The 13,156-nt window shown below is 56.9% G+C and overlaps 1 protein-coding gene across 1 annotated transcript; it reads right to left on the minus strand.

The window, feature by feature from the left end:
• Positions 1-3,776: 3,776 nt before the first annotated feature.
• On the minus strand, positions 3,777-12,681 carry DLL1 (delta like canonical Notch ligand 1). The gene is made up of 11 exons (XM_029944306.1): positions 11,877-12,681; positions 11,345-11,641; positions 10,598-10,658; positions 10,103-10,360; positions 8,139-8,199; positions 7,508-7,638; positions 7,221-7,390; positions 6,894-7,110; positions 4,760-5,564; positions 4,492-4,609; positions 3,777-4,369 (listed from the first exon to the last, which is right to left on the minus strand). Exons 1-11 carry the CDS (start codon positions 11,928-11,930, stop codon positions 4,364-4,366), a joined length of 2,178 nt encoding a protein of 725 aa, XP_029800166.1. The 5' UTR covers positions 11,931-12,681; the 3' UTR covers positions 3,777-4,363.
• Between the last annotated feature and the right edge of the window lie 475 nt (positions 12,682-13,156).

The following is a 13,156-nucleotide window of genomic DNA, read 5'->3' on the forward strand; positions in this document are numbered from 1 at the left end:
GTTCTTTCTCTCTCTCACTTTTTCTCTCTCTCTCAAAATATAAAAAATAAAATAAAAAAGAACTTTGAACTTTATGCTAGAGCAGGAGATGCCTTCGCTGGTTTTAACTGGGACTGGCACACTCAGTTGTGCTTCGGGAAGCCCTGGGCCCCACGGGGAGGGGAATCCACGTGGTGCTGCCCCACGGAGACCCTTAGCATCTGCCTTCCACAGGCCTGGTGACAGGCAGAGCCTGGGCCTGAACCCAGGACTGTGACACCCAAGCTCCCAAGCAAATTGATTTCTGACTCAGCCCATTTGCTTTGCTTGGTTTCACCTGAACATGCAAACGTGGAAAACCTCCCTAAAATCCACTGCGTTTCGGATACATCATCTCACAGACACGGCCTTGCACACGCATCAGTCACTTACACCACATGTGGGGGCGTGTCCAGTCAGCGGGTAACTCATCTTAATTGGTCTGCTCACAGAAAGCTTCAAACACACGGAGGGGGAGAGGCTGGAGGAACCGACCCCACCACACGCCCGGCCTCCCGCTCCCACTGGCGGGCCTCCTGGCTCCGCCTGAGTGTGCCTGGGTGCCGTGCTCTGGCTCAGGTCATTTTGCGCACATTCCAAGTGCTAGAAGAGTTATGGTCTCATCTATAAATATTTTAGAATTGTTTCTAAAAGATAAGGGCTCTCTTCTATTTAACAGTAATAACCTCTCACATCTGAAAAACCCGACAAGTATACTTAAATATCGTTGAAATGTACAGCTGACTCTGAGGGGTTTTAACCAAGTTTCTTCCAACCTCTTCCATTGCCTTCTGTTCTTGTACCCAGAGGTGTCCTGACTTGTCTTTCTATCCCGGTTTTCCTGTGAACTGCTAACTAGGTCGAGGGGTCTGATCAGATCTGTGTTCCACTTTATTTGCAGAAATACCTCGTCAGTGGTGGTGGGGGCCTGTCTGAATCCATGGTGTGCAGGGAATCATGGGCCCCAAGTGGACGCCCCCAGAGCGGCTCTCGGGCTTTCACGCAGGTGACCCTGTCTGCACCTTGGCACCTCCTCGTTGCTTGGAGGTTCCCAACACACACAATTAGAAATGTGGTCACTGCCGTTCTCCACTGACGTGACCCAGGGCTCACAGGGAAGGAGCTGACCTGAGGGCACAGGGACACCGTCTAAATCTGCAACAGTGACAGACCACGACCTGCGTCTCAGGTGCTTCACAAGTCTGTGCTGCCGTGACCGGGCAGGGAATGTGCACCCTGACTGCAGAAGGGACGGGGACTGAGGTCCTGAGGCTTCTTCATACCATTCTGACAACAGTGCTGGAAGGCTAGCATCACATCCAGACAAAGGGAAAGGTCTCAAGAAAGGCACGTGTGCCTCACCTCACTCACTGGCCTCACTAGAGTCCCGGGGAGGCTCTGTCGGGTGGAAGGCCGAACGGGAGACCCGCTGGGGGTCGTGCGAGCCTTTCTCACCACACAGCCACAACCCACGCCCGGGGCTCCTCTCAGGACCGGGATGCCCCGTGCTCAGCCCAGCGAGGCTCCTGTGGGAGGGACCCGCCACCCTCACTGTTCTAAGTGCCCTGTGGCTCCTTCCTTGGTCCCAGCAGGGCACTTGGAGAACATGGCATTGACCACTGCTTGGTGGGTGGGTCACAGCTGGTCTGTAAATGCCCATGTTTCTATGATCTGTCCACCAGAGTTCCTGCTGCAGGTGACGTAACCCCTGAAATCTGAGTGGCCCTCTGTAAATGTCACATTAAAGCATTCGTCTCAGAAGGGACTCAGGGAGCCGCATGGACAGAGCCCCGGGAGCTGCAAAGTTTGAATTTCAGTCTCTGCCTCGTCCCCCGAGGCAGGCTACTTGGCCCGGAGGAAAGATGGAGGATTCCCTGATTTCACAGGACGGCTGAGGGATGAAGGTGAGGTTATCTTTGAGGACTTTGAGGTTTTCATGGAGTAGGCTTCCCTAGATTCCCAGCACATTCCATAGTTTTGAAAATAGATGAGCTCTTCAATTTATTATCCACACAGGTCACTTCTGAAAGTGTGAGGGAGCCACTAGCCATCACTCCAGGCTGGCCAGTGCAAACAGGCACCAGGTCACCCTGCTCTCACACCAGATGAGGGCAACACCGGCAGCTCCCTCAGTGATTCTAGAATATGCTGCTAACCCGTTACTGGAAGCCAGGGTAAGGGTGAAGATGGAAGCAGTTCAGAGGCCTCTCCCCCTCTCACACTCTGGCTCTGCCACTGACTTCTTTCCATGGAGAAATTCCTCCCCTGGAGCCCTTGCCTATAAGGGGTTATTCCAAAATAACAACCCAGGCGGCCCAAAGGGCAGGGTAGACTGGGTTGGGCCAGTCACAGAAGTATCTGCAGTGGTGTCCCAGGACGTTGTGTGTGTCGTTGAGCCCACTTGGTGTTGTTTTGGGGGTCTCCCTCATCTGTGCGTGTAAGAATGGGTATGCAGGCTGGTCAACACACGCGCGTCTTCCTCTCCTCCCCAGAAGACCCCACAATTCCCATCTGTACCGCAACCGCCAGTGGGATAAACTTACCATGGTCACTGGACAAAGACAAAGATGAGACAGGTCACTAATGTTCTCCCTTTGGGTAATTAGACCAGGGAGTCCTGTTCCTCTGCCTGCACTCCTCCAACCCCAGAAATAAGCCACCTGTCCCTAACTGGATTTGTCATCTTAGCTGACAAAGGGCCCTGACGCTCTAGAGCCACCAAACCACACAGTGATGAGGTCCATTAAATACCCAAGTCCTGCTCTCAGTAAGGAGTTGAGTTTCCAACAGTTGTTGAATAAATTAATGAATAAACTGGGGTATGGAGCCCGACTGCCCAGATTTGAACATTAACTCTGCCACTGACAAACCCTGAGCAAGTAACTTCACCTCCCTAAACCTCAGCTTCCTCAACTATAAAAGGAGTAACACCAGCATCTCTGCGGAGCAGCGCCAGGAGTAACACCAGTGCCAGGAGTAACACCCGCACCAGGGGTAACTCCAGGAGTAACACCAGCATCTCTGCGGAGCAGCGCCAGGAGTAACACCAGTGCCAGGAGTAACACCCGCACCAGGGGTAACTCCAGGAGTAACACCAGCATCTCTGCGGAGCAGCGCCAGGAGTAACACCCGCACCAGGGGTAACCAGCCCAGTCATGCACAGTGGTTACCCTGAGGCCAGGAGTCAGCACTCAATCAAAGCATTTTTATCTTACTGCTCTCCGTCCCTCCGTAAGTGTTGAGTTAGAAGGCAACTAACTCTTTTGAATTGACTGGAATCAACCCATAAACAAACAGACGGGTAAGTACTAACCCTAAGACAAAAAGCCTCTGCTCTGGCAATGCGGAAGGGTCTCGAGGGTATTTGATCCCGAACGCGGCTTTGTTCCAGCCCTTCCACCAAGCGAGGCTCAGACAGAAGGTGGCCAGCTGAGGGTTCTAGGGACCCGTCCACACGATGCGGAGCTGCGTGTGCCTGTGATACCCGCAGTGAGTCCAGGGGCCGCCCGGGGGCAGGCCAGCCTCCCTCAGCCTCTCGAGGAGCCGCCCTGATAAGCGGGCAGGGCTCTGAGGCGGGCAGAACCACCGAGACCAGGCGAAGGCATTAAAAATCGCACTCCGAGGCCGTTTCTGTGTCGAGGGAGCAAGCAGGGGGAGCGGGGAGCAAGCACACCTCTGGTCGTCATTCATAATATTTATTTTGGAAAAATATTTTAAAAAGGATTTTCTTCATTAACAAAACAGTAAAAAAACTCAAATAACATTTGCACAATATTCCATAAATACATTTATATACAAAAAAATATAGTCACATAGACCCGAAGTGCCTTTGTACATATTTACCAAAGATTTAAATTATAAAAAATGAACATCACAAAATACTCAAGCTTTACAGATATCATGAAAAATATTTTTACAAGTCCAAAAAATAACACACATTTTTTTTCCACCTAGAAAAGACACATTTTAGTATCAAAAAGGACGATAAAGGCAGTGTTTGTGATTCTAATTCAAGAAAAGACTGGCTCATGAGAACCCAAAATATACACTTCAGGCAGTGCATGCTTCTTACGTAGTAATTAAGTCCCATTCATTTAAATATATATTTTTTAAAAAGCAACTGTCCATAGTGCAATGGAAACGTCCTAAAAGGCAGTGCAACACGCACCCCGGCCGCCGCGCCGCGCTGGCCCCGGGAGGGAGAGCCGGTGCGGCCTGGATCGGGGCCTCAGCAGCAGTCCGCGGGGCTCCCTTTCCTCTTTCAAGCAGCATCCACTGGGGCATATATCCTTGGAATTTTATTTATTTTTAAGAGAAATGGGAATTTTGCAATATCACTTCCATCTCACACCTAGAGGGGCCCACAGGACAGAATGGGAAGTTAGTTCCATACACAGGTGGGCACCCTTTGGCCTCTCCCCCGCCTCCGCCCCAGCCCAGGCCCAGGCAGCCACAGCCGCGCTGCGCACCGACCTCAGTCGCTATGACGCACTCATCTTTCTCCTCCGATATGACGTACACTGACTGGTACTTTGTGTCTTTTGAAGTGGAATACACAGAGTCTGGCCTTTTTCTTTCAGATGCTTCTCCACTAAGAGAAAGATAAAAGAGAACCGCAATAAACACATGAGAACAGGAAAAACTGACCAGCGCCGGCCCCGATGCACAGCACCCCCTCGGCGCCGGGGTTCCCTCCCAGGCTGGCCTTCCCATGCGTCCCCTCCCAGCCCGCAGCACGCACCCCCTCGGCGCTGGGACACTCTTCTCCTCCCCTGCAGAGGCCTGGGGCTGGCACTTGGCATCACGCTTGCCATGAGGGTCCCTGGCGGCGGCGGCGGCGGTGTCGCCCTTGAGGTCCTGCACTAGGTTATAATCCACAGCAGGGTAGCGGGCCTTGAGACCGTTCTTATCAGCCCCGTGGTCCCCATGGAAGTCAACCTTCTTGTTGGTGTTCTTGATCTGCGTGGCCCCGATGACACTGACGCAGATGTCCTTCTCGCGCTGGCAGTTGGCCAGGTTGTTCATGGTCTCCGTCTCCCCGCGGCCAGGCTCAGCAGGCGGCCGGTCCTTCTGCAGCCTGAGCCGCACGCAGACCACGGCGGCGGCGCAGCCCAGCAGCAGCATGAGGACCAGCACCACCCCCGCACAGACAGCCACCCAGGGGAAAGGCCCGGCCTGGCCCTCCACATACTTCTCGCTGAGGTCCACCACCACCGGGCCCGGGGGCGGCTCGGGCAGCAGGAACTGGCAGTTGGGGCCCCCGTAGCCCTGGGCGCACTCACACAGGTATCGCCGGTCCCTCTCGTGGCACGTGGCCCCGTTGTGGCAGGGCGCATGCTCACACCTGCTGACAGGGGCACTGCAGTTCCTGCCTGTGTAGCCTGGGGGACAGGTGCAGGAGTACTCATTCACACCATCCCGGCAGGTGCCCCCATTGGCACACGGGGAGGAGGCACAATCGTCCACGTTGTCTTCACAGTGCCTCCCGGAGAAGCCAGACTGGCAGCGGCACAGGTAAGCACTGCCAAGGTCCAAACACTGTGCACCTGGAACACAGGACACATTGAGGCATTTGCTATGTGTCTGCCCTGCACTGTACCCCAGGGATGCGAGACAGACCAGGCAGCCTATGGCCTAAATACGAACATCAGGAGAGGGGCGGGCCTGGTCTAGCTCTAGCTCAACAAACTGTAAACAATACACCTAATTTCTTTTTTTTTTTTTAAGTATTTTTTTGTTGTTTGTTTATTTTTGAGAGAGACAGAGTGCAAGCATGGGGAGGGGCAGAGAGAGAGGGAGACACAGATTCCGAAGCAGGCTCCAGGCTCTGAGCTGTCAGCACAGAGCCTGACTTGGGGCTTGAACCCACGAACCATGAAACCATGACCTGAGCCGAAGCCAGACGCTGAACCGACTGAGCCGCCCAGGCGCCGCGACAGCCAATACCTCCCTAGCAGTTACGCTCTGACAGGCACTGTGCACAAGGCTTTGGCTACGTTACTGCGTTCACCTTCACGACATCCCATAAAAGACCTGGTTTGCAGATGAGGAAACTGAGACTTAACGAGGTTGACATGCTTGCCCACAGTTCCACAGTTAGTGAAAAGAGCAGAGTTGACAACAGAAAAGGGAAGGAAGAAAGGAGGGAGTGGGAGAGGTCTCTGTCCTTCGAGAGCCAAGTCTGTTAAACCTCGGGCTATTCTGCCTCTAAAAATAAAGCATCTAATGTTTCTGTCAGTTCAATGGGTAGAAACAAGCAGGAGGTAGAACCTGACCTTGCAGGACTGCCACGCCTTCTGTGCAGCAAGCACATGGGAAGCAAAGCTACAGTGATTCTTCCCCGTCAATCATCATGGCTATGCTGAATCTCCAGACGCTCACAGAATGGCCTGGCATGTCTGGGCCCAGCTTCGCTCCTCTACCCACTCACAGGGGAGCAGGGGGCCCGTCAACAGACCACACTCCTGCACAGACACACCAGACGGTGATGTTTGGGTGGCAGAGCTGAGCCGGGCTTCCCTCCAAAAACAGTCGCTGGGCTGCCATTGGAGTGCAATCTACTGAATTATGGCCCCGACTCAGACACCTGTGGTGCTATACGACCTTGATAAGTCATCTCACCTCTCTGCCTCAGGCTCTCCCTGTAGAACGTGAGAATCCACACCCCTGCCTGCCTTTCTTGCTCCCTGAGTATTTCCAGGCTCAGGAATAACATTTCTTCGAAGTTTCTGTTTAGTTGAAAGGACTCCATAGCCTCAGGGTAGCAGGCAAAGTGATGTATTTGCTTTGAAATGAAACGCATGTGCTTTCTAGTGTATTCTTAACAGTGTTGACCACTTGACAAAGTCTCAGAGTGGCTGGGGCTGCCCTCCTACCATTGGAACAGGGTGAAGAGCTGCAGGAATCCACCTTCTTCTCACAGTTAAAGCCTGAGAAGCCCACGGGGCAGCGGCAGGTGTACCCTCCTTCCGGGTTGTCTGAGCAGCGTCCGCCGTTGAAGCAGGGGCCGTCAGCACACGCCATGGCACTCAGCTCACAGATTCTGCCATAGAAGCCAGGTGGGCAGGTACAAGAGTAGCCATTCTCAAGATCCTGTGTCGCGGAGAAGATAAAGAGCTTTTGCAGGTTGCTCCAAGAGACCCACATGGTCCGTATCAAAGCAGGGCCCTGTTCCGTCAGAAATAGCGCGTGGCCAGACTCACCGTGCAGCTGCCTCCGTTCCTGCAGGGGCTGGCGCCACACTCATCAATCTCCGTCTCACAGTTGGCCCCGGAGTACCCAGGCCTACAGGAGCAGGTGTAACTCCCCTGGCCTGTGTTGGTGCAGGTGGCCCCGTTCCTGCACGGTTTATGGTGTGTGCAGTAGTTCAGGTCTGCAAGTGGCGGAGACAGGAAAAGGAGGAGAGGGAAGCCCAGGGTCAGACTCAGAGAGACCACATCTTCCCCATGATCAAGCCAGCCCCGGGCTGCTGGATGGGGTGGGGGCTCACCCTGGTTGCAGAAGAGGCCACCCCAGCCCTCCTGGCAGTTGCACTGCCAGGGCTGCTGGCAGGTGCCATGGAGGCAGCCTGGGTACCGGATGCACTGGTCGCAGTACCGGCTCTGCCAGCCCACTCTGCACCTAGGAAGAGAGTGTGAGTCAGGTGGGCACTGGCATCACATACCACCGACTCCTGAGAAACCACCTTCTCACGGCATCAACATGTCTGGCTCTCAAATGAGGCAGAACTCCAGAGTCTCCTTGGGAGCTTTCAAACACACCAATGCCTCAGAGCATCTGGTTTCTGGGAATGAGGCTCACGGGACAGCACAATAGAGACTCCCTAGGTGGTCCTAATATGCCAAAAGGTTTGAGAATACTGAACTAAACTCATTTTCAACGTCAACTCCTTGCAAATGGCTATCTGTACATCCCCATAAGCACTGAGCTCAGGTGACTGACAACCCACTAACTCTACACGTTCCTGTATATTTGCGGAGTAGAAACTGAGAAGAACAGCTCCAACCCCCACAGCCAGCTACTCTTACCTGAGTTTTTTAAATGACCACCTAGAACTACTTTACAGGCACACCAGGTGCAAGGACGACCAGAGAAGGGAAAAAACACCGTTGCAAACTTACTTGCACTCCCCTGGCTTGTCACAAAACCCATGCTGCTCATCGCATCCTGGCAAGCAGATTGCTACAAGCAAAGAGAAGACACGGGGTCAAGCCCCACCCTGAGTGCTTCCCCAACATAAGGGGGGCGCCGCCACGATGTGGTTGGGACAAAACTTGCTCAGCTCAGTGGGCAAACCCAGCTGAGTTAATCTCCATCTGTGGAGTCTCCACGGTCCGGCCCGGTAACCGTGGACTTCCCTCTGCCCGGGATGAGCATTCTTCTTAACACAGCGGCTCCAGCACAAAAGAGCGCAGAAGCCCCCACCCCCACCCCATCCCCTTTTCTTCTGAGAGGGTCAGAAGTCCTTCCCCCTCCCCTCCCCCACTTCCCAATTCTTTGCACAAAGCTCCACCTCTTAATACCCAGAGAGTGTGTGTAGATAAGGGTGGACAGCTGGTATGCAGAGTACCAGGGCAAGACAGCTGCTCTATTGTCTCTGCTCTCCCAGCAGCTGCCCCAGTGCAACAATACCGCCTCCTCCGCCCCCTCGCCCCACCCGCACACACACCCCCCGGCGTGTGTACACACACACACACACACACACACACACACACACACGCGTGCGCGCGCATGTGCGCGCACCCTTTCAACCAATGGGAGCTGGCGTGCGTTCCTACCGCCTTTGCCCAGAGAGATCTAATCGATGGCACGCGCTCGCTGGGGGCGGGGAGAGACTCCAGTGTTTGAATAAGAAGAAAAAAGTTTAAGTTTACGGCTACCCCGCAGCGAAGAAGAGGAGGGGAAGAGGAGGGAGGGGAGCCAGGATGGAAGGCAGCAGGCAGGCCAGAGGTCCCCGCGGGGGTGGGGGCTGATGTGGAGCTGGCTTCGTTAGCAAGGTTATGAAACTCATCAACAAGCTGCTCCAAGTTCATAAGACAACAGAGCCCGCTCAGGCCCAGGCGCAGCTCAAAACAATGACGCAGAAAGTGAAGACCTACCCTCACCCCCAGGCACGAATCAAAACCGAGAAACTGCACCTCCCTGGCCAGGGTTTCTGGGCCAAAGGACAAGGACTGGCAGTTCACCTGCTCCAGGGCAGGAGGAGGAAAACTCACAAGGGTTTCTGGGGAGTTCTAGACCCACCAAACCCCCGACTAGAGGGAAACCTGGGCGTGCAGGGTGGCAGTGAGGCCTCGGCAGGCTGGAGAGAGGCCTACAAACCTGCAGCAGGCCCAGGAGGCAGCGGAAAGCTCGCAAGCCTCCCCCTCTGCATGGCCTGCCTTCCTGCAAGCCACGCAGCCGCCACCGGCGGTGAATCAGGGGCAGGCAGGACCCTTCTCATTTGGGCGAAGGTCGTTCTCTCCCAGGCAAGGTGCTTTGTGAACATGGTGCACTCTGGCAGGTGGGCCCCTTCCCAGGCAGCTCTTGCCTACCCAGGCCTCAACTGACACACACCATCTCCTGTCCACAGATCCCCACAAGGGAAAACGTCATTAACAACACGTGTGCATCACACAGACTATTTGCAAACACACTCACTCTGCAAAAAGGCCACGCACGCCAACTCTAGAACGAAAATGAAGCATTTTTCCAATGAGACACTGTCCTGGCAAAGAGAACCGGTTTAGAGTATGCCCCTCCACACACAAACTCTCCTCTCTGTTCCTCCCTTCCTTCCTCCTCTCCCTCTCCCTCAGGCTCACTTCCTGACCCCTGGCCCTGGCTCCACAATCCTCCCTGATTAAGAAAGGCAGCTTCCCACAGCGGAAGTTAAAACTTCTGAGCTGACCCCAACCCGGCTGCTGTTAACTGTGAGGTCTCAGCAAGTTTCTCCAGCTCTCTGGCCTCGGTTTCCCCACCGGGGCATCACTCCAGTGCTGACATCTGAGGATCGCACTGGCTCAGAGAATCCCCCCCCTCCCCGCCCCCCACTCCCTGGGAGCTCTGGCCTGGAAGCAGGCAGAGGAGGGAAGCGGGAACTCACGTTCAGTGCAGTACTGGCCTTTCCAGCCAGGATCGCAGACCTTCTCACCCCTCTCCCCACAGGTGAAGTGGCCAAAGGCGTCGTCCCGGGGCCGACAGAAGACGGAGCAGCCGTCCCCGTAGTAGTGCTCGTCACACACAAAGCGGTAGGAGTACTTGAGGTCCGTTCGGCCACTGCTGTGCAGGTCCTGAGACCACTCCTCGCCCACAGTCAGGTGCCTCTGCGTGGCCAGGCGGCTGATGAGTCTTTCTGGGTTTTCTGTGGGAAGAGGGTGCTCTCGTTGGTTCTGACCAAGACAGAGGCTTGGGACATGGGGGACGGTAGAACTGTTGTGTGATGCAGGGGAGGAGGCCCCAGCCCCTCCAAACCGAGCCTCCTGCAGGGGTCTGCAGAATGAAGGCACAAGGGCCAATTTCTGGTGGAGACAGGAGGTCAAGTGCATACTGACTGGGGAAGCTGGTGGCTTGGTTTTGGAGGGTTTTGATTTGTTTTTACCTGTTGTGAGGTCATCAGGAGAATCTGTGTGAAGGGCTTCAATGATCAGGGAAAAAGTGCCCTGGAAGAAAGGGGGATAAGACAGAAGATAAACCAGAAACGTTAAAAAGCAAAACGAAAAGCAAGGCACTCAGAACACCCAGGTCTGTAACGGCCTGGTGTGCTGATCTGTATGCCGTGTGTCCAGAGCGGGCTCTCTGTACATCTCTTGCCTGTTTTCACTTTCCTCAAGGAAATGGAAGAACTTTTTAAAGAGTGATTTCCTGACATGTTTTTTCAGCCTGTTAGTACAGGATATCACGTAAAAAAAAAAAAAAAAAAAAAGTCTGCGCAGGAACAGGCGGGGCTGGGGGGTTGTCATCAGTCTCCGGGTGGGGGGACTACACAGAGGGGCCAGCGGCTGTCATGCTCCGAAGGCAGGTCGACCCTCAACCTGCCCAGGGACAAGGCAAGGAAAACTGTCCCCAGTGAAGGGGCTCGTTGCACTGGGCGGCTAGGTGCAGAGGCCGGGTTCCGGAAGGGCCCAGATCCTCCGCCTCTCTGCCTCACCCTACCCGGCTACCACTCTGCCGCCTGAGGGGTCACTGCGGGCGTGGAGGCGATGCTCCCGGCTTGGCCCCTTCCGCCGCCGCCTTCCCTCCCGGGCACCCCGACGGTGCGCGTCCCCACCGTGCCCGGTGCGGGGCTGGCCCGCCGCCGGCCCGCCCTTCCCTTCGCCGCCCCGCCCCGCAGGTGTGCAGCGCTCACCGGCCAGGTGAAGCCGAAGGGGAAGCGGATGGGGTTGCTAAAGGCGGGGTCCGCGCCCGCGCCGTCGGGCAGGCTGAAGGAGTCCACGCCCAGCACCGGCGTGACCGCGCTGCCGTAGGTGCAGGGCGGCTCGGGAGACACGCTCGCCTGGTAGTGCTTGAGGCACACGCGGAAGAAGGTCCTGCAGGCGCAGGGCGGCGGCCCCGCGCCCCCGCGGCAGCAGTTGCGGTTTCCCAGCAGCCCCTTCTTGTTGACGAACTCCTGCAGCTTCAGCTCAAACACCCCGGAGCTCCAGACCTGCGGGGGGCGGGGTGGAGGACGGGGGCGTGAGGGCGCGGGGCCCTGCGCTCTGGGGTTCGCTTTCGGGTTAACAGCTCGCTTCGCCGGCCCGGCTCTCCGCCCCCCTGCGCCGCGCCCTGCCGGTGCGCGGCCTGCGCCCCAGGGCCCCTACCTGACGCCTCACGACTCCCGGGTAACCCCATTGACAACCTATCTAACAGCGGGGCCCTGGAGACCCTACCTAACAACTTACCTGACACAGCAGAGCCGACACCACGGCGAGGGCCAGGGCGCACCGACGGCCCATGGTGCACCGCTGGCCGCGCTTGAGTTCCTGCACCCCCCCCTTCTCTTCTTAGAACAGCGGGGAGTGCAGGGGGGGTGGCCGTGGCCCCTAGGAGCGTGGGCTGAAAAGCGCCGCCGCTCCGCCCCGGGCTGGGGTAGGACTTATTTCTTCAAGAGCCCGTCTCCCCTCTTTCGGGGGCTGCGGTTCTCCAGATCCGCCCTTCCCTGGGAACGCACGAGAAAAACGGCTCGCTCCGAGGGATTGCTGATGGAGCAGCAACTTTCGGTTTTTCTCCTCTTTCTTCCAATCCACGAGTAGGTAAGGGTCGTCTGCTTCCTGGTTTTGTCTCAAGCTTCTTCCCGGGGTGGCGGTGGGGGGGGGGGCGGGGAGAGAGGTGGGGAGAAAGCGTCCAGATATTCTGCTTAATTCCCAAAGAGCTGCAGAGGCTTCCTCCGAGTCCGATTAGAAAGCCGAGGTCTGGAAATCCCACGCGCGAGGCGATAATCCCGGGCCCCAGCGGAGCGCGCGCAGGGACGCCAGGCGGCGGCGAGTGTACGCGGCGCGCCCTGCGGCTCAGGCCCGTGTCACTCGGCGGCGGCGGTCGTTCCGGGAGCGTCCCGGACTCGTGTCTCCTGCGCCCCCGCGGAGACACGCGTCTTCCCGAAGAACCCAGCCGGTGCCATCCACGTAATGAGCGCGGGGTCCGAGCGCAGGGTGGCGGGTGGCGAGCGGAGGCGCCGCGCCACGGCTGCGCGTCCTGTGCGCGCTCAACCCGGTCGCTCTCCGCGGGTGCGCGCCGAGGTCTGCGCTTGCCGGCGCCGGCTGCCCTTATATCCAGCCGGCCGCCCGCATGGCTAATGAGATGCAAATGAGCAGCCCCCCAATCTGGCGAGAGCTGTCACAAAGGAGCCACTTTTCCAAACCCTCCTCTCAATGGATCGCCAAATGGTCAGTGAGCTGTAAAATGTGCAACCTCCTCCCCGCCCCCACACCTCCCCGCCCCCGGTCCTCCCCTGCCCCCGCCCCCAGCCCCCCGCCTTCCCCCGCACCACACAAAACGCGCTCATTTACATTCCTGCAAAATGTTCGCCGCAAGAATCCCCTGCGCTCCCGAGGCGGGGGCCACGGCCCGGGCCCCTGGGCTCTATCGCCGGCCACAGGCTCGCGGAGCCCCGCGGGGACGCGCGGGGACGCGCGGGGGCGGTGCTGAGCCTCCGGCCCCGCCGAGGGCCGCCCTCCTGGAGCTG

The sequence above is a fragment of the Suricata suricatta genome, chromosome 7, assembly GCF_006229205.1.
Source record: "Suricata suricatta isolate VVHF042 chromosome 7, meerkat_22Aug2017_6uvM2_HiC, whole genome shotgun sequence".
NCBI lineage: Eukaryota > Metazoa > Chordata > Mammalia > Carnivora > Herpestidae > Suricata > Suricata suricatta.

Coding starts and splice junctions, on each gene's coding strand:
- DLL1 (XM_029944306.1), bottom strand. CDS start 11,930: ATGGGCCGTCGGTGCGCCCTGGCCCTCGCCGTGGTGTCGGCTCTGCTG. Junction 8,200..10,102: donor AGGCCAGTACTGCACTGAAC/GTGAGTTCCCGC, acceptor CTTTGCTTGTAG/CAATCTGCTTGCCAGGATGC. Junction 4,610..4,759: donor AGTGTCCCAGCGCCGAGGGG/GTGCGTGCTGCG, acceptor TCTTTCTCTTAG/TGGAGAAGCATCTGAAAGAA.